General features: G+C 42.2%; 1 protein-coding gene across 1 annotated transcript in view; it reads right to left on the bottom strand.

Moving 5' to 3' along the window:
• Positions 1 to 17,451, bottom strand: part of LOC130606549 (band 4.1-like protein 4B) — a 71,701-nt gene extending 54,250 nt beyond the window's left edge. The window contains exons 1-2 of the mRNA XM_057423012.1: positions 17,325 to 17,451; positions 2,094 to 2,219 (exon numbers count right to left, since the gene is read on the bottom strand). Coding sequence (XP_057278995.1) covers positions 2,094 to 2,150 — 57 coding nt within the window. The 5' untranslated portion in view covers positions 2,151 to 2,219; positions 17,325 to 17,451. The remainder of the gene's footprint in view (positions 1 to 2,093; positions 2,220 to 17,324) is intronic.
• Between the last annotated feature and the right edge of the window lie 10,158 nt (positions 17,452 to 27,609).

The raw sequence follows: 27,609 nt of genomic DNA, 5'->3' as shown, positions 1-27,609 counted from the left end.
TTCTCTCCTCCCATATACTAGATGACAGATGGTGTATTTCTACTCATTCCTTCATAATGAATATTTCGTCTACCCTTACCAGTGCTTGTGTAGCCACAGCTTTTTATGGTAATGGCTGACCATTGCCTGGTTTTTGTCTACTTATTTTTGCAATGGGTAATCTCATAGCTGACAGGAGGGGAGCTCAAGCACAGAAGAACTCATCTCTAAGTGCACAGGCAATTTTGTGTCTAAGCAGGGAGCTGAATGAGGATTTCCAAGATTAAGGTGGCATCCTTATTTACTGGCTGTAACTCTTAAGCCATACTTTGTTACAGCACTGAAAGCTTCAGGGATTTCAAACTGAACCGTATGCCATTATTTTTCCACAATACATGCTACCCTGCAACAGTCCTTTTTCCCCCTCCTTCAGCCTGAATTCATAGGACTTTTCTCATTGATGCCAATCCTACAGACACCTACTCAATCCAATCTGACTGCTAAAGCCTTGTGCAAAAAAATACAGGTAAAATGGAAAAAAGGTAAGTTCAGCTTGCTCTGAAACTTAGTTACAACAGAGCAGCAGCTAAAGCATACAGTTACAGCATGCATGAAAAAGCAACCCAAGATTTTCTCCCTTGGAAAGCCTCAGAGTGTAAAATTATAGAATCATAGAATGATTAGGATTGGAAAGGACCTTTAGATCATCTAGTTCCAACCCCCCTGCCATGGCAGGCAGGTGAACTGAGAGATGCATACGTTAAGCACAGTTCCTATCTTGCCTTAGTAATGCTGTATTCTGAATGCAGCAGCACACACTGCTTCCAGTCTTTAACTATCCAGTCAAACATGACCATTAAGCATATTCAGTAGAAAATACAAATGTGAGAAATATACCATGACATCCTGTAGAAAAGACACACAGGAAAAAAACAGAGGGCAAACCCAAGGGCAAACATGCTGCATAAACCACAGTTGAAATAACACAGAATTCAGAGAGGTGAGAGAACTGCTTTAAGGAAAAACTGAAAGAAAAACCCCAACTTCCTTCCCCACATGCTGTCAGATTTACGGTTTCTGCTCTTGAAATCTAGGGCAGTCAGGATAACAAATTTTGATACTTCCCTAGGTCTAGCTAGACCAGATGTAATCTGGCTCTCAGATGAAAGATCTGCTAGGGAACAACAAATACACAAAGATGATTGTTAACAAAATCCTTTGCAGGGCAAGTTGACCTGTTCTGTTGTTATGAAAAGAAACAAAGCGATGGAAATACCAACACAGTTTGCATTCAAGGAGAATAGCATGCACAAGGATACGACAGGAACTTTGAATAGGAGTCATACCAGTCTTTCTACTTCTCCTTTTGTTCCTAAAGCATTCTATTTGGCTTTATTTTTGGCACCAATGGCATTATCTTTTGTCCACAAATAACACTTGAAAAGAATCATATATTTTAGGTTTCACTTGGATTTACCTCTGGTTTGAAAATTAACTTTTTACAGTCATGCCATCTAGCATCAATTTTAAGCTGCATGACATCATTACAAGACTAGTGGTGTTTTTGAAACAGGATGTATTTGATGTAACCTCTGACCAAATACTGAAAATAGCAGCCTAAAATTCAGTCAAATGCACAAAACCAAGTAGGAAAAGAATAGACTAGCTAACATTTCACATTCAGACAGCTAAAATTAATCCCCTAAAATAAAGGTTGCATCTGGATGCACAGATACTATCTTTAGAACACCCTTAACCACAGGTTCCATGAGTGGTGGGTAGCCTCAGAAAACTCCAGAGATTACTGTTTCTCAGATACAGAGTAAATAAAAGCTACAGTGACAAAATCAAAACATGGAGATTTCCTGGGGCCTTCTCTCCTATTTTCTCAGCCTCTCTCAACCGTGTTAATCATGTCAGCTAGGACAAATTTCCTACTTCCATCGTATCAATCATTTTGAGTGCCCTGAAGAAACTGAAAAGCAGCTAGAGAGAGCTAGGTCAATGTGGATACTTGAGATAAAATAAGGTGCTTCCTCAGGAATTACGTGATTTTGGAAAATTAGTGTAAGCTATGCCAAAACTAGAAAAGAAAAACATTAAACACAGATTACCTGGGTGCCTACTCTAAAAGCAGCTTCCACTTGAGCTTTAAGGATGTTGCACTTCATATGGTCAGGTACAGATGAAGGTGAAACAGGGGCATGAAGAGTCTTTTCAGGTACTTTCTTGTCTTCGCCCTGTATTTAATATAAAAGACAAGCACAGTGACATATAATCGAGAGATAAGAAAATGGTCAAAGGTCAGATTTTTTACTTGTAACAACTTGATTCAGCAATGCTGGTTAAAACTTCTGTGTTCGTACCCGGATATGTCTTAGAAGAAAATGTTTTGAAAATATTTAATGACTTTATATTATTTTCAAGACGTGAAAAGCCTCAGGGAAGCCTGAGCAATAAAAGCAAGAAAGAGATGTGCAGATACATGGAAAAAGCTCAGCCAGGTACTAGTTCTCCAAACCTGTGATGACACTGAGGAAGCAAAACACTGTCTCAAAATATCCCACAGCAGGCAGAAGAAGGAGAGGTTCACAACACCCAACTCTAGTGAATACTGGTTTGTTATACTACCCTAAGAATGTGAAGGGGCTTTGCAAATTTAACCAGAGGGATCTGAAGGGATCTCCATGTAATTGCAAGCCAAGCAAAATCTCCTTCATCAGAAAGAAAAGAAAAATCCAGGGAATTTAAACACTGTTGCTGCTGTTTCCACTTGATGTCAACCCTTTACATATGCAGTGATCCAGATCAGAAATCTAAGCCCTCAGGATGGCTGGTTTAGTGACCTGTTCAAACATGACTTAAAGGTTTTGTGCCTACAACAAACTACATCCAGCAGCAATGTCAGCATGAATAAACTTCCCATGCAGAAAAAAAGAACACAAAAATAAAGGGGAAAAAAAAAAAGGACAATGTAAGACTAATATATAAACAAACTGGGTATGAATGAGATCAGGATTGTAAATGTGAACTCTTAATCAAACTGCAATATCATATATTTTTAAAGAAGAATTGGGCAATGGCATAGCAGCCATTGCAAACTTCCCTATTCTTCCTGGAAGAGAGACATGGATTACAGCCTAGATTATACATTCATTTTCCACTCTCATTGCTGCAAAGATTGAGTGGCCGTGTACACCCAGATAGAATAGATATGTAATGCTGTCATTCAGATTTTGTACGAAATTGGTATAAGGCATCAGTAAACCAGGGCCAGCACATCCCTGAGGTTCACCTCTGACAAAGTATTTCAAGACAGACCTGGTCATTTTTTAGCCACTGAAATTACCATAGGGTTGGCCCTTTAACTTCAAAACCTGCAAACACTGGGGAGGGAAAGAGCCAGACCTCTGTGGAGCTCTATTGAGACTACAAGGTATTTCTCACATGTAAGCAAAGTTGGCCTAGCAGACTTCTGTATCCAAAATGCCACAGCTGGCAGGTATGATTTTGAGCAGCCAAACAACTGTTAAAGGCCTGCTCATCATGGGATTTTTTTTTTTCTCTAGCAAATTCCTAACAATTTTTACATATTTATTTGCCGAGCTACCTTTACCAGTTTTAGTGGGAGATATTTTGGGACTTTTCATTCTCCCCACCTTCCTCCTAAGTGAAAAAGAAAATACTTTAAAAGTGACAGCATCTAGCTGGAGCAACTCATGGAACTGTAGCCATCTATTCAGTCTTGAATGTAATTGTAGTTCTGGCAAGCATATAAAAAAACCCCAACATGAAATATTTGTTTGCCATAAGTGTCTTTTCTGCAGTACTCATGAAGCTGAGAAGTGGAGATACTCAGAAGGACAAAATTAACTGTAAAGAAAGCACAACTTTTCCTTCACCGGTAGTCTTGGTAGCCACAGTGTACTATTACATACTTTCAAAGGGCTGCTATTATTGTCGACTTTTAAGCACATTGATTTTTAACACCACAAAGAACAACATACTAAACAGTGGCATTTCAAAAGGCCATTGCAAAATTTCACCTTTGTTTTACACTGGATGCTAATTAAATATCATTTCAGTCAAGCAAGATTAAGTAAACTGTATTTTACCAGCTAAATCAAGACAACTGGTGCTTGTTTAGGTCACAAGCTTGTTGTGTAACACAAAGTTCCAAAGTCCCATACATCTGTTATTCAGATGGATATGGATATTTTCAGTTCCCTGACTAACTTCCCCACATTGACCAAGAGCAAGATAAAAGCCCTTGTGTGTGCCCTGCAACAGGGAACCCTCAAAAGGTCTCAATGTCCCGCTGTATTCAGGATTATACCAGATAAGTCCATGTAATGGAGACTGTCCCCAGGGTGGGATCTGATGTGCAAGTCTCCAGCTGAGATTCTCAGAACTTGAGATGTCCAAACACTGATGTTCACTGACCTGGCTGAGAAGGGAAAGCTGCTGCTGCTGCTGCTAGTGGCTGCAGGCTTCTTAGAAGCCATTCCTGGCCATTCAGGTCTGCTTTAGCTCTTGTTTGGGTCACACTTTGAAGGTTTTACCTTCAATCAAGCAAAATTTGCTTTGCTTGCAGCCCACGAGGACCAGTAGCACCTTTAGTGACTGATCACACATGAAGAACAGACACTGCTGCAACCACTCCTTGGCCTCGTCCTGTTCACCAGATGTTGATCCAGCAGCTGAAGGCCACCACCTTCCTTGCCTCAGTGAAAATGCTGACTGCACACAAGCCCCATATGGGGGATCCAGACCTCCTTTAGCTTCTAAACATCTGTGAAAGGCTTCTTTGCCAGCCTGCCTTGGCAGGGACACTTTTCTGCCACAGTGCAGCACATCCTGAATCATTACTGAATTCTGCTTTCATATAGCTGATTAGCTGAGACTAGTACACATACAGTGTGTAATATGTGTAATTAGACATACAGTGTGTAATACAGTCAGTGGCAATGAAAATCCAAACTGGAAGTGAAAACTCAAATCACAGACTACAAAAAGAAGAAAGTAGCATCTTTGTACTGCAGACTATCAGTACTTGTAAGCATCTATATCAGTTCCTATTGTCCTTAATGCCACTAATCTTTACATAGAATTCTGTTCATCCCCAGGTTTAACTCCTCAAGTATAACTGCAATCAAGAAGGCAAAAGAAAAACCATACATCACCTTCTATGGCTCGTTTCACTAGTTTATAAGAAAATCAAAGATCTAAACCCTACCTGCGTTAGGAAATTCTATATACTAATCCTGCAAGAATGAAAGCTTTAATCTACTTTATTTATTGTATAATAAAGAGATCTTATATTTCCAGAATCCTTATTGCTTGCAGTGATAAGTGAAGCATAAGGATAGCAGCTGGGTATTCAAATTCTGTACCAGGTTTGCAGTTATTAAAATTTCATTTTCATTTATAAACTAAGAGCATTCTTAGTCATTAGTGGAAGTCATTAGAAAACTAAACATGGCATAATATTATTGAAACTTCCAATTATATCATTTCTTATTATGCAATTCCAAAGAATCTGAGATGTTCCTTTCAAGTGAATGTCTGGGAGTCAAACGAAAAGAAGTCATCTTCTTGCTTAAAATTGCAATCTATACCCATCTGAAAAGGTTTAAAAATGCAGAAAACCCCATTAAGTTAAGATATTTGATAACATTTCAATTTTCCATCTACACTTCTGCTGTTGCTAAAAAATAGCAATGTATTCACATCACTTTCACCACTGATGGAGAACTTTATTCTTCCAGAGAAGGAGAACACTGAAGAATTGCACTTAACTGGGTTTGATAGAAGTGGTTTGAACAAGCTCAGATATATACATGCATGAAAGTAGATGTCTTTTTTTCTTTCTATAATTGAGGTCTTAGGTTTGCTCTTCTCCTCTCAAACATTTACTTTAAATTCAATTACATCTGCTGATACGAGAACAGAAGGCAGATTTGTAGAGTCTTAGATAATGATGACACTGGCTTTGGTTTGCAAAGCTAACTGAATATTAAGTACACATACAGAATATAAAAATAGTTGCAAGAAACACAGCAAAACTACTCCTGTACTTAACATTTCAATTCTCTCTGCTTTAAAAGATTCATGCTTTGTTCCACATCACACTTTATACCAAGAGCAAGATGCATGATCTTTTGCCTCTGTGAATTTATCAATAGTCTCTTCTCAGTCAAACAGTATGTGTAGAATACACATTTAGCTGGAGACACCTGAAGAATAGAATCGATACTTTGTTTAGGAATGTCCACCTATTCTTTGTTGTTAGTCATCACTACTAGCAGAGGTAAAATTTTAATGAAGACAACCCAGATGTATAGGTTCTGAATGCACATTAGCTCTGTGAGGTCTAATCCTTTGGTCTCCTGGGATGCAACTGCATCTGCAAATGTGCATGAAAATCTACAGACTCCTTTGCCCCCTTTCCATCAGTAACTTTATTGATTTTTTTCTTTCCCCATGCAATAGCTAACACAAATTATGAACAGACATCACAATGGCAAGGCCCATATGATTATGTGTTATTCTTATTTGAGGCAAAGCGTGCAAGCAGAAGCTGCATCTTTTAGTAGAAAAATACATTTGGCAATAAACCAACAAGTAAAAGAACCCCTCGTTAAGCTGTCAGACACACAAGACCTTCCTCTGGTCAACTATCAGTTGGTCTAATGAATGATATAACTCCCAATAAATCTTGCTATGCTTCTATCCTTGCAGCAAACCTCTTTAATGCCTGGTATCAAATTTATTTTATTAAATGCTATTGCTCAGTGTTATTAGATCCTGCATCTGTCAGTGCAAAGCTTCATGATAGCCTTACTCAGTCATGGTAGCCATGTTTCCCAGGGTATACCCTCTGATCAGCATATCCCATGAAAGAGTCTCAAATATACAAACAAAGTGATTGGTTTTGTGTTCTTTTTTTTTTAAACCACAGATGATTTTTGGAGCTGCAGCAGCTTTAGGCTTTGTAGGTGTGCATGGGGCACGTAGTTCCACAGCTTTCTTGAAAGTGGTTTCATTTGCAAGCTGTCAGTAACGTAACTGGGTAGCCCTGTAACATGGTACTACCATGCCAACAAAAGGCCGTAAGCTTTGAACAGAGCTTGGAGTCATTGAGGCTCATCAGGCTCATTCTGAACCTTTCTTGATCTGCCCGCAGCTTTGTTTTACTAGTGTTAGCTGTAACAGCAATAATTTTATATAGAAAACAGTAACTCAAGCAGTTATTTTTTGTAGAATAAATATATATAACTGTAACACGATGTAGTATAAAGCTACACAAAGCTAGTATAACATGGGTTTTAAGAGGTGGAGACACAGGAGGTGGTGTAGAGGAGTGCAGGCATGGGGTGATAGGACAAGGGGTGCAGGCTGGCACTGAAGACCCCACAGCAGTAAACAACTTGCCAATGGCCAGTTAGAGAAGTGCAGACCTGAACCTGGACAAAACTGGTTTTAGAGGCAATGAAGAGAGCAAAGACATAGTATAATTATGTAAAAGCCACAATGTATAATGTGTTTGGGTGCAATATGAAGATGCAGATCGATGAAGAATCATAGAATCATAGGATAGTCTGGGTTGGAAGGGACCATCAAATGCAATTGCAACCCTCCTGTAATGAGCAGGGACATCTTCAGCTAGATCAGGTTGCCCAGAACCATATCCAGCATGGCCTTGAATGCCTACATTCAAGAAAGAAGGTTTAAAAGCATGTTTGCAAACATACAAAAGGACCCAAAGTGGATCCTAGAGTGAAGAAGAAACCGTGAAGATGACTTGATGGAACACTGGAACCAGCTGCTCAGGGAAGTAGTTGTTGAGTCACCTTCCCTGAAGGTATTTTAAACATGGCACTTAGGGATATGGTTTAGTGGTGAATTTGGCAGTGCTAGATTAATGGTTGGACTTTATGATCTTAAAGGTCTTTTCCAACCTAAATGATTTTATGATTCTGTGACCATCATAACACCCCGAGACCTCACCAGAACGAAATCACCAACCTTAGAACCCAAGGGTACATGAGAAGGGTGAGCACAACATCAGGAAAACGGGAAGAAAAAATCTGAACTGTATTCTTTCTTTTTATGTAATGATTACATCTGGACTAACTACTAGACTCCCCATATTTCAGAAATGCGAACAATACATTTGTGGCTATGCATACACACATGGAGCAAAGCGGGTGGGCGAACATATGTTTCTAATGAAAGGCTTGCAAGAAAGAAAATCAGAAATACATCCACAGCTACAACACTTAGGCTTGTCTCTCCTGGAGATGAAGGCTAACCGAAGGATATGAAATGCATGTTGAAACTGGCTTATCATCCAGTAGGTGGACAGACACGTCCACTGTACCAAACAGCTCTGGAAAGGAGATTGGACACATCTATTCATCATTCCCATGAGACGAAGTTTGCTGTAGCAGACAATCAAATTAATTAACTGCTGAATCTAATTTACCCAATTTCTTGCTAATTCTCCTATGGGTTGATTATTAAGCCTGACAAATGCCAGCCCCAAAGCACTCTGCTCGAAAAAAAATAATAATTAGCAACAGGAAGAGAGGGAGTGAAAGTTGGGACTCCAAAATAGATGTGCAAACCCTTGCTTTACTTTCAGAAATAGAGCAAATGAAGCAGCTTCGGAACTGGTTCACTGGTTTTGTTTAAGCATAATATTTCAGATGTAAAACTAGAGAATAAAAAGCACTTAGTAGAATAGAAATCAATGGAGTGGGGCAGGAGAGCTGGTAATCTTTAAGTTTTTTGCCAGAAACTAGACACTCAGACCACCCATTAAAATCTGTTTGCTGCTGGATTGAGTAGCCAGTTAACTACCATAACCAAAGGAGCTTCAAAGGCCAGTGAAAAATGCTTGTCCCAGATCAGGGCTGTTCAATCATATTTAACCTGCCCCACTACCTTTGTGCTGGGTGATGCTCCACAGCATTTCAGCTCAGGGTTAGCCCAATATTTACAGCACCTCCCTCTTTCATTGGAGCAGCCATCTGCTGAGGCAACTCCATGCAGTCTCTGCTCAAAGCTCTGCTGTTTGTTTACTTTAGCTTTATGAGTTGTGTCCACATTTCACTAGGATCTAGGTTAGAGAATGGTGCTTGAAGAAGAAACCACAAGCAAGGGGCCAAAAGAACTTGAGAACGATTTGTTGGTCACAACCCACAACCTCTGACATGAGCACTTTATTGCTGAGGTGCTTTTCGGTGGAGATTCTGGGCCTGTTTCAAGAGCACATACAATTTTCAGATGGCTCAAAATGGCAATTTTGATAAATGTTGAGAGATTGGCCTCCTTTGCATTCACTTGGTAACCTCTATCCATGCGATTGCTGTCCAGCATTTAAAACCAAACCCGCTATGACTGCCATAAGAGATATTTTCATCAGACAGACTGTGTCTCTACACTTGCCTTCTGCTGAGCTTTTGCCAGAAACAGAAGCATTTAGCAGCTCCTGGTGCTCATTGCAAGAGCTTTCCACCAGCTAAACTTTGACTGATGGCTGCAGCAGACACAGGCTGTGTTTAGTGTGCAGCTGCGCTTGTTGTGAAGTACAGACTTGCTACGATACTGGGTTCTGCTAATTAGTCCTTATATAAATAGTCTAGTTGATTGTGGACAAGATTCTGGAGCTGTCAGGACAAGCCAAAGAAAACCATTAATTATAGAAGAGCTGAGCTCTCCCTCTACAGATTTTCAGAGGAGTGTGAGAGGATCAGAGGTCAGGCTTTGCCAGTCAGAAGTCACAGGGGCTCTATTGGTACTACTTGCATAGTGGCGTGGAATACAGGACCAAAGAGTTTTAAGCTTTCATTTACAGAAAAAAGAGACCATAAATCTACTCATTATGAGATCACAAGGGTACCACTGAGATCACCTGTTCAGATCTTTTGTGCAACACAGGTCAGACTGGTTTAACCACTTGTGCACTGTGGTCAACATGGAGAGAGACCTCTCACTTCACCTCAGCCCTTTCGATACACCAAACTGAGCTGTCAAGAAGCTCAATAGTGTAGGGCTGTCCTTTAAAGCATGTTTTGGGCACTGCACCTAAGTGAATGCTCTCAGCTGGGGTTCAGATAGAGTATCAGTAATTACAACTGAACTACAGTGTTCCTCTTGTAAGACCTGGATATTCACTGGATGAGTCTGTGAGATGGAGAATTTTCCTTTGGCAAACTATGTCAACGCTTAATTAGCTCGGCCTATAGAAACCTGTACCTACCGGATAAGAGTATTTCGAGAAGAACAACCTGAGAAATGACCATGGGAAACCGATGGCTTCTTTTCCATTTCACCTCAGTTTGTCTACTTTCTGATTTAGCTTTTATCCCCACTCAGACCAACCAGTCGGACAAAATGACAGCTCCTCATAGCTGATAAGCAAACAGATTTTGGACAATGTCTGAAGTATTCCATCTTCATCTGTTAATTCAGAAGTCTCCAAAAGTCATGACATAGGTCATTGTCTCATGACCACATTCATGAGGTATAAGGACCGCAGCCCTTAGCTGAAGTACAATACCACCCCCTGACAATCCTGAACATGGTTCTTGAATCAAATGTTCATGACAAAAAAATCTACATTACTGATTAACTTCAATTAACTAAAATGTTGAAAAAAAAAAAAGTCAAAATTTGTTTTTTTTTTATTAGAAACACCTGACTCACTGATTTTTCAGCCTTGACTTCCATCTCCTGGGTTCTCTCATCCAGAGAAAGAAAGAATACGCTATATAGATACACAGTCCCTTTGTGTATGTATTTTTGATACACTTTTCTGCATCCTATTTAATTACCTAATGCTCATTTAAATAATATCAATAACAAATGGCTGTTTGTAAAACCAAGGCAAAGTAACCTGAGTTCTCCCTTGAACTGACAGAAAACTCAACACATTTCTTTCAACAGATCTGCACACTCACTGGGGGCCAAACCCACCTCATTTAAAGCCAGAGGCAATGCTCCCGTTGACCTCACTGGGCCCAGCTCAGGACTGATGTGGTTGCAAACCAAAGGTCCAGGCTTCTGTGGCTCTATTGAGATTCAGCTCAAGGCACACCCCACAACAGAGGCACAGTAGGTTTTGCCTCACGTGGACTGAAGGAGCCATTGACCTGCTGGCCTCTGATCTCTGCCAGAGGCAGTGGGACATGGCTGTTTTGCCACCCCTGCAAAAACTCACTCACAAAACACCCACTACCATCAGATGCCAGGGGGTGTTTAAAGCATAATATGGGCTCCTCATGTAGAAAAACAAGGTTTTCAATTTTTTTTTTCTATCACTTAAAGTGTTGTTTCTTCTTTACACCTCTGGGCTGCCTAGATGACTAACTCTTCACAACTGAACTAAAACTACACCAATAACATTGTTGCAGCAGCTTCTGAAATTTTAAAAGGCAAAGGCGAAGGAAATGCTCAATCTAAAAACCAAACCCCAATCCAACCAGGAGATGGTGAGAGGTGATTAAAAAGCAAGCCAGTTGCAGATGAATGTTGATTTGAGTTGAAGGTGAAAAAGCAGCAGCTTTTGAGTATGAAGTGACAACAGGGCTCTCTGGCATATATATGTAAAAGTATATATGTATGTGCTATACCTTGTTCATGCTGACGTGCAGGGCTGGCCATGGTCCAACTACCTTCACACTGTCCGTTTCTATTTTCTTCAGATGAGAGGTTTCATCATAAAAAAGGGGAAGTCCTGAGCTCAGTTCTAAAAAGATGCCCAAAGGAAAGAAAGAAAAAGAAACAGTCTGAAGGGAAGCTACAGAAGAACTGCAGAGCAAGACACTCAACTGCATTTGAAGAGACAGAAGTCAGCAAACCACGTGCCCTATAAGACCCTCTAAAATGCTTCAGAATTATGCCTGTTGGGTCATTTTGCCTTTTTCTATTTAGCAAACAATCCCTCCCCCTCCTCCTTCTCGCCCATCCCTTCATTTCAGCAGGGCTTTTGCAGCTTTGGGCTAGACACTTCTCTCCTTACCTCCCCCTCACCACCCCCCCGGTACTCTAAAACTCAGTTGACACCAGAGGGATTATTTATGCAGCCAAGGTGCCACTCTCGGAACATGTGATGTGTAAAGAGATCAGAGTATAGCTTTTGGCTTCTCTCAGACATCTTTACTTACACGCCAGCCTCTTTAAGACTGTTGTCAGGAATTTGCTGTACTTTGTCAACAGAGATTTTGAGCAAGCCACCGACACAGAAAGACAAGGAAAAGTATTTCTTGAGACAGCCCTGAAAGGTCTCTGCCAACATCTCACGGATGGTGTGGCATATATATCTGTATATCTGCAAGTACTCTGAGAAAAATGAGCTTCAGCATGCCATGATTTGACTGATCTCTGCATCCTCCTGTATTTCTTTTTACCATGGATTCGAGGTAATAACAGTTGGGAACAGTGCGATCTCTGGAGTCTGATTCAAAGCCCACTGAAATCAATAAAAGCCTTGCACTGACTGCAGTTTAGGCTGGATCAGGTTCTCAAGCTGTCCTAAGAATATTAAATATTACCCATTCAAGATCTAATTCTACAGCTGTTTAAATATACATTAAGAGCTTTGCTGACTAAAGACAAGCTGCTAAAACCAGATTATAGGAACATAAGAAAAAAGCCAGTTTTGGCATTATGAAACATTATCAGACCCTGAGGCAATAATATCCTAGAAGGGGTTACAGTATCAGCATTGACCTCCCATTGGTTGTCTCTTATCACAAGTTAGTGATGCAAGAATTTGGCATTTCTCACATCACAGCTGCTTCTGCAGATATGACACTGTGAAACTGCGCGATGATATCTGGGAATAAATCACCACAGCCATAAAATAAGACATGAAGATGTGTTATCTGGGGTTCTTCTGTGTGTTTGAGTGGTCTGGGGGTTCTTTTTGTTTGGATAAGGTTTTTCTAGAAACAGACATTTTATTTTCCTGTCAAGAAAGAACAGAGGGGAAAAGTGCCTTATTTAAATTATTTTACTCAAGTTTGCTACGCTTTAAAACTGATTTTTAAACTGTATATTTGTTTGAAGGGAGAGCTCTGGAAAACAAGGCAGCCACTGCAGCCTTCTAACGCAACCTTGAAAACAGATTGAAAAAGCAAAAAAGGCAAAAATTTGAAGTCCTACATTAAAAAAGGCACACGTTTCCTGAGTCAGCATTAAGTCTTGGCAAAACCAGGCTTTCATTTTAAGAACGGATCTGGCAGCACTGGGGTCTTTTAAATCACTGTTTTCAGCCTGAAATTCAGTCTGTATTACATCATTCTCTGCTCAGGGTTACACAAGGACTTTTGTAGTGAGCAGTTCAGGAGTAAAGGAGGCCTATTTTTAAGTGATAACCTGCAAGCTCAGCCCAGAGTTCCAGAGGCAAGCTGGGCTCCCTCTTCTCGTTCATCACTTTCCATCATAAAAATTCAGCAAGCTACATTGCATACTTGTTGGCATCTGCTTTCAGTGATAGCCTCAGCTGCTGCCAGTGGATCTGCTCATGTGCATTTGGTAACCCATGCACGACGTTGCCATGCCGATTAGGCTTAGCAAGCAGCTCAACCCCTGTGTGCGGTGGCAATGGTGCTATAAGGCTAAGTGCTGTTGAATACAGCAGTCCTTGGGACCGGGATTCTGTGAATACACCAGGGCAAGATCTGCTGCATAAAAGACATGATCTCTGGATATTAGCTTTGAGGTGAAGGGCAGCATTGCAAATACAATCATCAGGCTGAATGCAGGAAAACAACATCTTCTGCTGAACTGCCTTCATAAACACACACGTCAGATTTGTTTCACTGGGTTTCACTTCCTCCAGTAATTGAAGCAGACAAATTACTTGGAATGTGAAAAATTGGGCAGGTCTGGCCGGGGTTTGTTTTTTGTAACAAAATCCCAGGCTGTGTGTTTGCTGAGAAACAAGCACCAGTATTTAAAGGGAACCTTGGTTGGGCATGCTGTCGTTTCCCTCTCTCCTGCCCATGTTCTGTGAATTGCACTGGAATTTTGGCATTTATCAGAGTAAGTGGAGTAAAGGCATATGCTTTCTCCCTCTGTTGACACGATGCCAGGTACATGTTGACGGGTCGCTCCATGGTCCACTTGAGAATTTAAAGCCACCTCAGAGACGAGTCCAGTCTGTAGGAGCTGGAAGAAGTCACAAACTGCCTCTGATCCCTTGGAAAACCACAAGGAAGGCAAACTGAAGCGCCGGTGTGCATGGCCTCTCCTCTGTCCGCCTCATGAGGAAGTCTCCACTAGGATAGTGTATTCCCCCATGCTCTCCAGGCATTTCCACTTGGTCACAAGCACCTTGTCCCCGAGACCGTCCCCAGGTTAGTGACCATTTACTTCCTAGAAATGCTTTTACAGCAGTGGCCTTTCCTTACAGCCTGGAGACAGACATCTGCCCCCCACGTCCCCATGTTCCTGACACAGACCCCTGACAGTGCCTCCTCCCTGCCTGAGCTCTTCTTGTCCCACACTCTGCCGCGTGTGCTGCCCTAGATAACAGACTGACAGACAGCATGCTCCTGTCTCGGCACACAGACCGCAAGCCTTTTCCACATGCTCTCTACAAGACAGTTTTCTCAGTTGAAACAGCATGAGCAGCATTTTAATGACTCCATTAAAAACAAACCGAACCAAAGCAAGCCCCCTGAGCACCAACCTTGAAAAGGCACCTAGACCTCTCACCTCAAGCTGCAAATGAGTAACTTTGACTGTTCTAAGGGAAGCGTTCCTGCCCACACTGCCACAACTCTAACAGAGTAAACATGCGAGGTCTAACTGCAGACTGGCCTTTCAAGGAAAATTATGTTTGTGCCTCTGGCTGGGCCTCCTCAGGGGATCAGTAATGGGTTGCTGTGGGGCAGCATGCCTGCATTAAGGCAAACCGGTGTGCGGTATGTACAGCTGCCTGAAGAGCTCAGCTGGACACAGCCAGCATGCCTGCTCCAGATTCCCCTTGGAGGTGCCCCGTTCTTTTCCCCTGCCTTAGAGAAACCAGGAATTGGCATTCGCTGCTAGTGGCATTAGGCCATGTCAGGAACCAGCACCGATTCCCTTTTCTCTAATCAAATAGCTAGCATGAAACAGCCTTAAGCTGACAAAACAGAGAGAAAGGTAAATCTATCTCCAGGAATATGTGTTCCATGGAAGTCTTGTCTTGGTTGTGGAAATCCCATTCAGAACGTTGCAGCTGCTGGACAGGCTGGAGAGGCTGTGCCCCAGGAGGGCTGTGGGATCTGGCGGAGACAGCTTGTCCTTCCCATTCCTGGGGGACACAGCTTCTCAGCCCCACATCTCATCTTGAAGGTTAACACTCACTAGGCACAAAGAGAAGCACAGAATCCTAGAATGGTTTGGGCTGGAAAGGACCTCAAAACTCATTTAGTTCCAAACCTCTGCCATGGGCAGGGACACCTTCCACTAGACCAGGCTGATCAAAGCCACATCCAGCCTGGCCTTAAACACTGCCAGGGACGGGCAGCCATACCTTCTCAGGGCAACCTGTTCCTGGGCAAACCTGCTCCTGATGTTTTGCTCTTACGCTTTTCTAAGCTGTTTCTAAGGTTATTTCAGCAATAAGGAGGAGCAGGAAAGCAGTGCGGCCTAAAAGGAGGCACAGAGCTGGAATAAACACATTGTGCTGTGGTTTTGGTGTTGCTTCAAATCACCTTCTGCTCTACAGGTGAGCCCAGCTCGGCAGGGCAGTGGGGTGGTGGAGACTGGCCCTGCTGCAGCACTGCTGGGGCAGAAGCTGAGTCCCCAGGGGCTGACATGGGGCTGTGGGCCACAGGCAGGATGGGGGAGCCCATTGGAGGGGGATAGGGTGATGGGGTCTGCAGTGTCCTCAGGGCTGGAACACTCAGCAGCAGCAGAGCTGGCTCTGACCCAATTTCCTGGTGTGCTTCACTCTAATTTGGGAAAGAAAAAACACGGGTTGGCAGACCCTACAGAAAGGTCACCGCCTCCCGCTGCACCGGGCTGACAGCCGGTGAGGCTGTCCAGATCAGCCCCGCCAGCATCCCTCCATCGCCAGCACTCAGATACACCTCAGGGCACCCCATGAGCAGCTGGCTGAGGCCCAGCAGGTACCAGCAGGATGGCCTGTGCCACCCTCTGCAGTCGGGTCACTGCAGACCATGGCCAAGATACCCATTGGCAGTTCTGGAGCATCCAGTTGCCCATCCAGGGCCTCTGTGGCAGCATGAAGTGGGGGTGCCACACCAGCCCTTGGCACTTCCCAGCACGAATGTATGCCAGCAGTGAGTGTTCAATCAAGGAAAGAGGTGGGACGGCCTAAAGTCACTGTCAACCAGCACTGTCCATTACAAGATCCTGGTTTCAGGCATTTGGAAGTTGTCAGATTAACAACCCAGGCCGAAAGTTTCCATAACAGATGACCGTCTCAGGGTGATTTGCAATTATAAAGGCAAGAACTGGGGGAAGAATTTATCATGCCCATGAAGCAAGGAAAATAATAGATCATACCTTGTTTGCTCATCTGAAATTCCTACACAGCTTCAGCATCTCACACACTGCAGAGGCAGAGATTATAAATTTGGAGAGCAAGAGGTAGAATTGCTCAATGGCAGGGCTGTTTCTCTTTTTGTGTAAACCTATGAATATTTGGACAAGCTATGCAGCCTTAAAAAAGCCTGTACATGTTTAGCGATGGAGACTTACAACCAAACTCTCCAAGGTTACATCAGGCACAGAAAGGCTTTTCTCCTCTTTGCTTTCTACAAGCCAAGACTTTCTCCACCAAACAAGCAAGCACACTCCAGTCATGATAGGTGAGGCTGAGTGGGAATTGTTCCCATTACACAAACTAAGAGCAAGATGCTGGCTGCCCAGCACTGTGAAGTTTCTGTTGTGTGTGCCCAGACACGAAAGCAAAAGTCAGATCCAGATAATGAGGGCTGAGGGACAGCTGGGCAGATCAGCAAAACAGAATGGCAGATGAGGGTAGGTTTGAGAAACTGCGCAAATAAATAGTAACAATGAAAAGACAGCCTGTGCCAAGTGGCTAGAGACTCAGTATCCGTGACTAATTGGGTGTTAGTTCAGCTATGGAACACCAAACTAACACCAATCCCACAGCCCTGTAGCAAAGCCAGGAAATTGCAAAAATCCTGTCTCGTTTGCACTCACTTACAAAGCTAGAAAATAATAACAAGAAGCATATTCTTCAAGAGGGAAAACTGAAACACCGTGTCCTTTTCCTTCCGTTTCCTTTGCCTCCTTGCCAGAGACAAATCACAGCAGCACAGTTACTGAAAGGGCATTTACTGCAGTGGACTTACTGTTTGGGTTTGGAACTGCAGAAACAATGTCTTTGCTCTCTGGAGCAAGGGGGCCGTAGTTTGCGAGGTGGTGGTGATGACGGTGGTGGTGGTGGTGCCTTGCAGGCATTTTTGCAGTATACGGTGTTCCTCCGTTCTCCTCGATGTTGAACTGATGCAGATCACTGTTGTTCAAGGGATAGCTACAAAGTAAATTCAGTTCAGATTAGAGCAGTAAGCAGTAGGACAAATGGTACTTTTGGACAGCGTGCAAACATTCTTGGGTAAAAAAAATGCTTAGATTTTTTGGAAATAAAATTTTTAATGACTTATATCCCAAATCCTTCGCTTTCTGTTAACAGGGGACTCATAAGGTGAGGAAAAAGGATGCCTCTTCTTGTTTGGTATGATTTTATTAATATAAGAAATAGTTTTGATTTTACACACTATACAACCTCTGCTAGACTCCTATGCCGAGCCATATGGCTGATGGAATATGATCCTCAAAAACATCAAAATTTGTCCTGCTGGAATTTGCAACTTTAGGAAAGTGGGATAGGAAAGTGGACAGGCAGTAAACAAGTTTCTTTAAAGTGAAATTGACAGAAGAGCAGATCAAGGAACAGTCCCAGAACAACATTACGTGCCTGAGAAAGTTCGGGCCTCCAAATTCATGGTGCAAATAGCTGTATGAAAAATCTGTGACTTGGGAAAAATGTAGAAAGTTCCCATGGGAAATAACAGGTTTTAGAGGTAACAACATGCAAAGTAGTGCATGGCCAAAAAGGAGTTATACATGTTCTGGCAAACTAGGAGGGTTTTTTTTTTTGTGTATGTTTAGTCAGACAAACTGTTGTCAGCCTACAACATCCAGAGAAACGGAGACATGCTGAAATCTTAATTCATCATACCTAACTCAGAAGCGTCAAATGACACTGTTGATTTCCCTCTATGGTTTTAACTGCTGTTGTTTCAACTTATTGTTTGAAATGATGATAAATTTCCGGAAATGACATTTTGTCTCCATACCAGCAAACAAAAAAGACTGAGATAACTCTATACAGACACTGCAAATGACTTGATTGCTTTTTCCTCAGAGGAATGCTTACATTTTTTATAAGGTTTTAACTTATCCTACAGTATTACATCAGACAGTAGTTGTAGTAAATCAATTCATTCCAAGAAAAGATGGATCTTCTGCCCATTCAAAAACTTCTAAAGAAATTATATCTTCAGCTTTTATTACTAACAGCAGCTGAAAACCTGATGGTATGGAATAAACCCAAACAGAATAATTAAGGAAACAATGAATAAATTATCCCTAGCTATTTGTTACATATGCTCTCTGCAGATTACTTACTGATTCAAAGCAAAATTAACCAGTCATCTGCAAACAAACACATCTGTATATTCTCCAAAGATATGCTGAAGCATGCCACTTGGTACATCATTAATAACTGCTGTCTTCTTAGTAACAGCTTCTGACAACATGAGGCTTCTGACTGGGTAGTAATTGAATAACACTTTTATGCTGGCTACCTTTTGAAAGCAGGAGGTGGGGAAGGGAACGTTGTGTATATTAATCTTGGCAGGTTCCCTGCACATAGCAACAACAGCCAATAAAGGCAATTCTGATGCCTTATTTGCCTTAAGGAAACAATACAAATAGGTGTCTAATCCACAGGGGACAGCTTTGGTGAGTTCAGATAATCCAGGACTGGTCTGTCTTTGAAACTGCACGACATCTTCACTGTTATAATCAAAACAAGCAAGTGCCTACTGGAGGAAGATGGTACAGGCTAATGAGATCACACACTAATTGTAGCAGCTCTCCTGCGCTCTCCCTCTGAGCACCTCGGATTGAAGTGACGTTTTTTGACTGAGAGGATAGCCGGTTTCATTCACACAGTTAAAAACCCTTATTGGAAATAGGATCAGTTTTGAGTCAGAGCCTCAGCACATCCTTTTTTCAGCCTATGATTAAATATTTCTCAAGACCCAGACCCTCATGTGCTGGAGGGTTGCTTTCCTTTTACCCACTGGCAGGCTGGGTTAGCAGATTTTCAACTGGTCTTTTCAAAATGAAGGCAATCACATCAAATCCTTACACTGACTCCTCATATTGCTATGGGCATGAGGTAGCTTCCATGTTAAAATGGAAATAAGTTGAGCAACGGAATGAGACAAAACCCCTTTGGCATGAGGTCAAACATGCACTGAATTCTCTGGATGTATTTCTTGACTGTTCAGAGAGGAGCGCTCACACCATATAAAATCCAGGGAGACCATTACTTCAATGAAGTAAAGAGCTAGCCCAGAAAAGCGGATGTTCCACTATACACTGAAATCCTTGAGGGCAGTAAGTTGCAAAGCTCCAGTCAGGCTGTCAATACCCAGGCAGTGCGCTCTGATGTGAAATCCCATATGGAAACTTCTGGCCCATTTAAAAAGATGCAGTCATCTGTACTCTTCCACGGCTGAGAGCAGCTAACAGATATTGAGGCAAACTCACCTCAGGAGTCAGTCAACTCTTGCACTTCAGATGGATGATATAATTTAGGGGCACATTGGACATCTTAGTGCAGTTTCTACAAGGGTTATTTCTTGCTACATCATTATTATCATACATCATATCTGGTTTTCACTTATTTTTCTGTGCTTCCACTGTCTTAAATCTAGAGACTTGAGATTTTCCCCTCAAAGCATCTTTTTGCCATTAACTTTTCTTTCTATTGCTTGCTTCTGACTTACCTGAAAAGGTAACATGCTCATGCACTCTCCCCAAACCACTGATGCAAATAAATCACAGCTTTCAATGAACCAACTTTCTGACTGCATCCTAAATCCTCTAGGTTTTCATACTTGCTCCCTAGACATTAAGTAATGCTCTCAGATTATATGCATACATAAGACAGTTATCACTTTTCATCTTACCTCTTGTATTTGTCTTTTGGCCCTCCTAGTATGTCAGTGCTACACCTTTGTTTTACCTTTTAATAGCAATTGGCTGTCCTGCAGGTTTCCTCTATCCTTAACCTGTGTATTTTTCCCAACAAACTCCAGCTCTGCTCCCTGTACAACCAACCCCTGTCCTTTAAGGAATATGAGGCACGGCCGCACAGGCTATTATGTAAAGGAAGAAAACATTTCTTCTTTTTCTGTTCCTCCTGCTGGCAAAGCACTCCTTAGGATTCTGTTACCAAAGGCTGAACCTTCAAAAAGCCACTGAAAGTTCACAAGACACTTTGTATTGCCTTTAGCCTCAACCTCCCTTAATTACTTTCTTCTGACCAAAAAACGCAGCATTTTGAGGAACAGGGCAAATAATATGCATTTTCTGACTAATTTTTCCATGTTCTTTTACATTTCATTACATTCACCTTACATTACTAGTCCTTTACCCTAATTTTATACTCCTTGCCCTTTGCTTTAATAGCTATTTTCAATTGACAGTCTTGTATTTCCTATGCTCCAGCTATCTACTGCCTCCCCAGAGTATGTCTAGTGTACAAGTGTTAAGAGATCATAGAAAAATGAGGAACAAAAAGGTGTTTGAAGGTCTGAATTATCCACCTTTCACCTAAAAACCAAACTAAGCAGGCCAATGTTACCCTAACTTATTGGCTGAACTGAGCCTTCAACACCTTCACTAGCAGAGACTCCATGACCTCCCTGCACAGTCAATTTCAGTGTCTCGCCATGCCTACACTTACTTTGCTTATCCTGTCTCTTTTACTGCAATTTAAGCCTGCTATTTCCTCTCTCATCCATCACAGACACAGTGAACAGGTTATTTCTTGCTACAGACCAGTGTTTTTGTAAAAGGCTCTTCACATCTCGCTTCAGAGTCTGAAGAGCTCTGATTTCTTCAATCATCCCTCACAGGTCACACATTTCCTACAGCTCTGATACATCTTGTCATCCCCATCTGCCCAACTGGCTCCTGCTCCAGTATGTGGTGCTCAGAGCTGGGTACCCCATTTCAGCTGGGGCTTTGTAAGTACATTGCGAAGAGGAAGGGTTGCTTCCCATGTCCTGTGGGACCTGATCCTGTTTATGCACTGGAACTTCGACATTTACTGTTTCCTAAATAGCCTGGGGTCATGGATTCATGTTCATCTTCTGATCCCGAAGAACACCAGATCCCTTTTTAAACTGGCCAGGTTTTCACTCCCCACAGCCTCAGCTATGAAGCAGATTACCCCTACCAGCACAAACATATAATCCCTCCTGAGCTGTGTCCTAAACTTTCTCATCTGCTAAGATCATAACCCATTCAGGACTTTTCTCTCAGCCACAACAGGCCTGGGGTGAGAAGACTTCCCATTTTGGTGTAACCTGTGAGTGACAAGAGATTTTTTAGACAAAGTAATTGCCTTTCCATGCCATCCTCCCAACTGCCATTCTCATTCTCCTGTCCTGTAGAACATAACTGTGTAGCCCTGCATAAACATCTTCCACCTGCATCCCAGAGATGGCTTACTCCTGCACCCTGTCCATATCCCCTTCTTGAACACTTCCTGCATGCACCTCCCACCTGCCTGAAGTTACACTTGGAGAACAAATGGTGGGGCTCTCTTCTCTCCCCTTCTGGTGGGGCAACAGCAGAAAGCAGGCTCTAACTACTGCTCCTCTTGGATGGCTCTGCATTGAGTTTAGACCCTCCCTGCTGTAGCTGAACAGTGGTTTAAAAAACATCCCAGGCTTCTAGGTCTGGTTGTGATAAATAACCTTCCACAATCACCATACCCACCTCTATTCTTTGCTTTGAACACTGCTTCTGCACCAAACCACTGCAATTTTCTGATATTTAGAAACCCTCAAGCTTTACACAAACATCTTCACAACCCCTCTCAATCCTCCTTCATCCGCAGCTCAGAGCAAGCCTCATGGTGATTTGTGCTGCTTTCAGCAGCTCAAATCCACACAACAGGCTTCCTGCTGAATGCACTGGGAGGCTCCTTGCAACTGTATCATTCCCTAATAGGAGATATTTCACCCACCACCATATCATAACGATACCTTCTCCAACATCAAAATGGGTGTTAGGTGTGCTCCCAAATGGCTATCAGTGAAACGGCTAAAGTATGTGTTAACGTGTATGTGTACACATCAATGTGTGTGATTGGAGAGACTCTCAGAAGTCTAAAGAAAGCAACCACTGCATGTGAAGCTTCAATGTGGCAGCTGGGGGATGAGATTCAACAGCTATGTTAAGCCAAACATTCATTTTTGTGCTTAGTCTCACCCTTTAAGGGAGGGAAGACTCTGGGTTTATTCCCATACTTCAAAAGAAGCTTAAACCACCCAAACAACCCCAACCGAACTTTTAGCCAAACTTGCTTTAAATGCGTTTAGAATCTCTCACACACCTTTGTGTTGCTAAAGGACACAAGGTAACACAGAGAGCCTAGGAATTCACATACTCGGGAAATTTCCCTGTGGAGAGGAATGAAGAGGAAACAAGGGGATAGGAGGGTGGTATTCTGTGTGAGAATTAATTAATAGCCACAACCATCGGATTGAGGCAAAAGACTGAGAAGAGCCAGCAGCCAGTTCACTTATGTAAGAAGGGAATGCAGACCATAGCAGGAAGACTGCTTATAAAAGAGAGAGGATGAAGTTTCGTTTTTGCAGCCAAGGACTGGGACACATAAAAGCAATGAGTTCCTAAGGAGGACTTGGATCACTAAAAGCAAACCTATGCCATTTTTTCTCTCCACACTACATAGCCAAGACCCCTCTGCTGGCCAGAACTGGCTTCCTAAACTGCGAGAAGTGTAACTGAAGCTGAGCTGTTACGTTTCCATGCTCTGACACCACCAGATGACCAGAGCTGGCCCATTTGCTTCCTTTAGGGAAGGCCTGGGAATATGTGTTTCAGCTGCCTCTCCCTGCTGCCAGGGGTAATCAGCAGTTCTCATCCATTCCTAGGGATACCTCAAGAAAGCGGAGTGGGCAGCCAGCAGTCTTCTCCCAGACAGACAACCTAACCTTGGAAAGAAAGAGAAAATGGCCATGCGGAAATAAGTGTTCAGAAATGGTGACAGAGGCAGGGAGAATTTCTCATGTAGGAAAGAAAAGCAGCAGCTTCCTGCAGTACAGGGTGCTGAACCGAGTTTTGAAGCAGGACGAATCTGGAATTCTCCACAAGAAGAACAGAGCCTGCGGCAAAGCATGATCTAATAAAATACCGAGAAACAAATCCTGGCTCGACAAAGCCATTGTCCTCGCAGATTTCACCTTCTCTACATAAAGATCGTCCAAAACATGCTGCCTTGCAAAACGGTCTCACAAAATATGCCCAGGAGGAACTAAACTTGCTTTTCTTCGTTTACAAATGGTTTTAATTAATCATAATGCTAGCTAATTCTATTTAATCACCTGTCAAAAAATTTCATTGTCCCCGATGTCCTTGCAGATGAGAAAAACTCTGAAAAGCAGAGAGAAAATTTCCTAAAACAGATTAAATCCTCCCCTAAGTCAGTGCTGCTTTCCCCTTTCAGTCACAGGCAGACAACGTATGCCTGTCATTGGGAAACAAAAAAGCTTGGAGAAAGATAACTCAGGTTAAAACAGGAGCAAACCAAGCGAGGCCACCGAGACAGCCTGTAGCTGATCTTGGGCTGTTAACCATGCTACAGCCTTTCGTACCACTTAACCCACCAGGTAACTCAGGTCCTGTGAGCTAAGCACATCCCTATCTTTCTCCTTTCCTCAATATCACATACCTGCCAAAGCATGTAAACAGAGATGCAGGCATGGGCCTGAGGCTTAGCTAATAAAGGAGAACATAAGAAACCATGGGATGTGATAGAAATTGCTGCTGGATATAACAGATGAAAGCGTAAGCACCTAATAAATGTTACAGAGCATGCCCTGAAGGATTGCCCGATTTCGCAGGAGAGCTACGTAAGAAATGGACAAAGAGCACTAAAGGGGAGTATCAAGGACATTTTTGGTGAGAACAACCATCCAAGGCCAGCACTACTTAGGAACCCATAACAGTAACACCCCATGAGGGCCAAACTACCTAGGTAGCCTTAGGAAATTTGGGCTTGGACTTACAGAATGGGGAGCAATGCAGGGGAAAAAGCAGGGATAACTCTGAGGAGATAAAGGAAGTGAATGTTCTTCCTGGTATGCATCAGGGAAGAACAGGCCACCCATAAGCAAGCTGCTGGTCAGCATGCTTGGCTGGTCAAGCTGGGTTCAACTGTAGTCTAAGCTATCTTCTTAACTGTTCTCCAATTTTCTCTGGGGGTGTATGCAGACAGGACTGAACTCTCAGCGCTGCGCTAGGCTTGTGTGCTGCTATATGTGTCTGCTGGTAAAGGCACTCATCTCCACCCATTTTGTCCGTGTGGCTGGATGAATGTGTGCTCTACGTGCATTTACATCTCCGGAATACATGCTAACCACCTCTACAGGCTGAGCTTAGAAACCAGGAACTACAGCAGCCTCACATTTTGCAGATCAGGAAGGTTAGCTTTAAAGCCAGTTCACTGGATTTGGCTTCCCTTAACAATAAGCTCCCATCCTACAAAAATCTCCTTTCAGTCTTTGTCCCTGCAAAGCTAAAGTATCTGGAAAAAAACCCATGTTTTTAAAGGAATTAATCAAACTGTAGAAGTTTCATACTTCTAAATTATCTAAATTCTGAATATTGCTAATGCCCTACAAATAAATACATGGTCTTCTGAATTTCAGTAATTGGCTGTAACTTTAAAGCCCAGCATGCCTACCTGAACATACCTGACAATAGTGCCACACCAGTGACTTCAGCTTAGGTTATAGGTTTTTGCCCTTTTAACATGCTACCAGTGAAGCCAGTTAGCTGCTCAGAAGGCAGCATGAACAGGTAAGACAAAAGTCAATCATTCAGCACAGCAAAGTGTTTCTTATTCACAAATCTGCAACTTGTCCCATCTCTGCTTTCACTGCAACAGTTGGGCAACTCACCTGAGTTACAGCAAGAAACTGTTCACATCTTAGAAGTGATTTTCAGACATTTTTTAAAGTCAGAAATGGGGAATGAGAGAGACACATTAAATACAACAGTAGAATCTGAAAATGAATGATAAGAAAAGGCTCCCTCCTGGGCTCAAACTTTTGATAGAGAAGCAGCATCCAGTTTTACATTCAAGTTCCTTGATGCCTTGCTTCAGATCAGCCTTGATTATTGATTCAGTGAGTTTCAGGTGCTGAAGACACAGACGCTGAACTCTCAAAGCTCTGTTGCCTCCTTCATTCCTCTTCTCCATTCCCATGGTCTCTAGCAGACTTCATTGTTTTTTCTTTTCCAGTTCCTCCCATTGCACATTCCAATGTAAAGCTCTGCTTCTCATAAACCCTTTTGTTTCCCTGGTCCATTTCTATCCTGAGCTTTTCCTTCCTGTCTGATTCCTGCACACCTACTGATGAGAAAGACTTGGCTCGAGGACACAACCATGCTGGCCCTGCTGTCTGCCAGTGAGGCCTCAAAACTCAGGGGCTTGGCCCCTGCAGACGAAACAAAACACAGCCACTGTGTTATCTGTTTAGCTACTCAGCTCATTGCTACCTCAATATACAATTTAGAGAGCACTGGAGACTTATTAGTGCTTTGTATTTCTACTTCTCTAAGGTTCTCAAAACTGCAGAAATTAATAATGGCAAGGAAACCACTGTGGTTATAATTCCAGCACAGACTGTTACAGGTTTAGTGAGGAAAAAAAAGTAATTTATAAATAATTAGCTTCTTATATGGAGTTTAATTGTATTAGATCAGTGCTTCCTACTACTAATTAAGTATGGACGTTTCTTTCATTTTCTTCAGGGCACAGAAAGTAAAAGATATTTTTCACTGGCTCATTCAAAAAAAAAGCATTTCTTTTTTTATAATCCACCAACATATGACATCATTAAGGCAGGAACTCCATGTTTTTCCAAACTGTTCCTGTAATGAAACATCTTTTCTTGCTTAATCCAATACATCTTCACCTTTGATATGATGAGCTGCAGGTTTTGCTGTTTGATAGTTGAAAGTTGAAGGTCGTATCACTAGTGCTAGAAAGTAGGAAGAAGAAAAAGGGGAAAGGAAAAACCAAGCCTATTACAAACTAAAAAGACAGAAAGTACCAAAAAAAAAATAAATCCAAAGTGGAAATGTAATTGCGGTGGCAACTTGAAAACAGAACCCGAAGGGCATTTCCACTGGTTCCCCAATAGCCTTAGCTTAACGTCTATCTTAGTTTTAAATTGGCATATTTCTCAGTTCTCAGAAGGTGTGATGACTAAAACAGTCATCATAAATGCTGCTTCTGCTAGAGAGAAAACAAACTAGATTTCTTCTGGAAGACACATGCAACAGATCATGGAAGAGAAGATGCCACCAAACCAAAAGCAGCCCCACAGAGTTAAGAGAAAGCCAGTATTCCAGAAACACAAACCAAAGAAGTAACACTGGGTCTAAGATATCAGGCTGGTGGAACTTCTCATCTTCATCAATCTGTGTGCCAAGACTGCCAAGATTGTATCTGAAAAAAACAATTAAAACACCACCACCATCTTTAGGAAATGTGGATGGGAAATACAGATTAAAAAAGAAAAAATAAATAAAAAAACAATACTTTTTCCTCCTGTTCAAAATTGGAGGTATAATGCATTCAGAAATTAAAAGCAGTATGAAAGTTATTACAGACATGCTTGCATTTTCTGTAGCATGCACCTACTAATACACGCAGTGGGCAGTGCACAGAGAGGCTCGACTTGTGAACTTCATAAACTAAATCTAGATTAATGCTTGTGCAACCGACTGTTTGAAAGTAAGTTGTTTTGCTTTAAAGGAGTCATGAAACAGTCATTAGCAGTTGAGAGCAGCATTTAGTCTGCAGAAGCTTTATTACTGAAAGTGACTCATATCAAGGGAGGTCTCCAGCTGATTCAAGTTTTCACCTGTTCTTTGCGACGCAGCAGCAACAAAAGCAACAGCACATATAATCAGAAAGGAAGCCGATTTGGCCAAGCACTTCAAGGAACAACAAACAGTACATGGAAAACAAGTGAAGCCAAACAAGGTCTTCATCATTTCCACAGGCTGCTTTGCAATGTACTGCAAGAGGCAGGTAGAAAAGCGTGGTCCATCCCTTTACGCGTTATTTCTTATCTACTTTGACTAGCACTGGTTTTGTCCAAAAGCTTCATCTTTCTACATGTGTGGTGCCAGCTGAGCAAGGATGACTGGTTTTCCTGCAGGCCCCTTGACACTAAAACTAGGGAGCATGCACAAGCACATGGTATTTTTCTAAGCATTGCAGTATGACTA

The sequence above is a fragment of the Pezoporus wallicus genome, unplaced genomic scaffold, assembly GCF_028554395.1.
Source record: "Pezoporus wallicus isolate ANWC-B61680 ecotype Strahan unplaced genomic scaffold, APGP_CSIRO_Pwel_v1 contig_749, whole genome shotgun sequence".
NCBI lineage: Eukaryota > Metazoa > Chordata > Aves > Psittaciformes > Psittacidae > Pezoporus > Pezoporus wallicus.
Note: the sequence above shows the minus strand (reverse complement) of the source record. Positions and strands in the feature narration are given on the sequence as shown.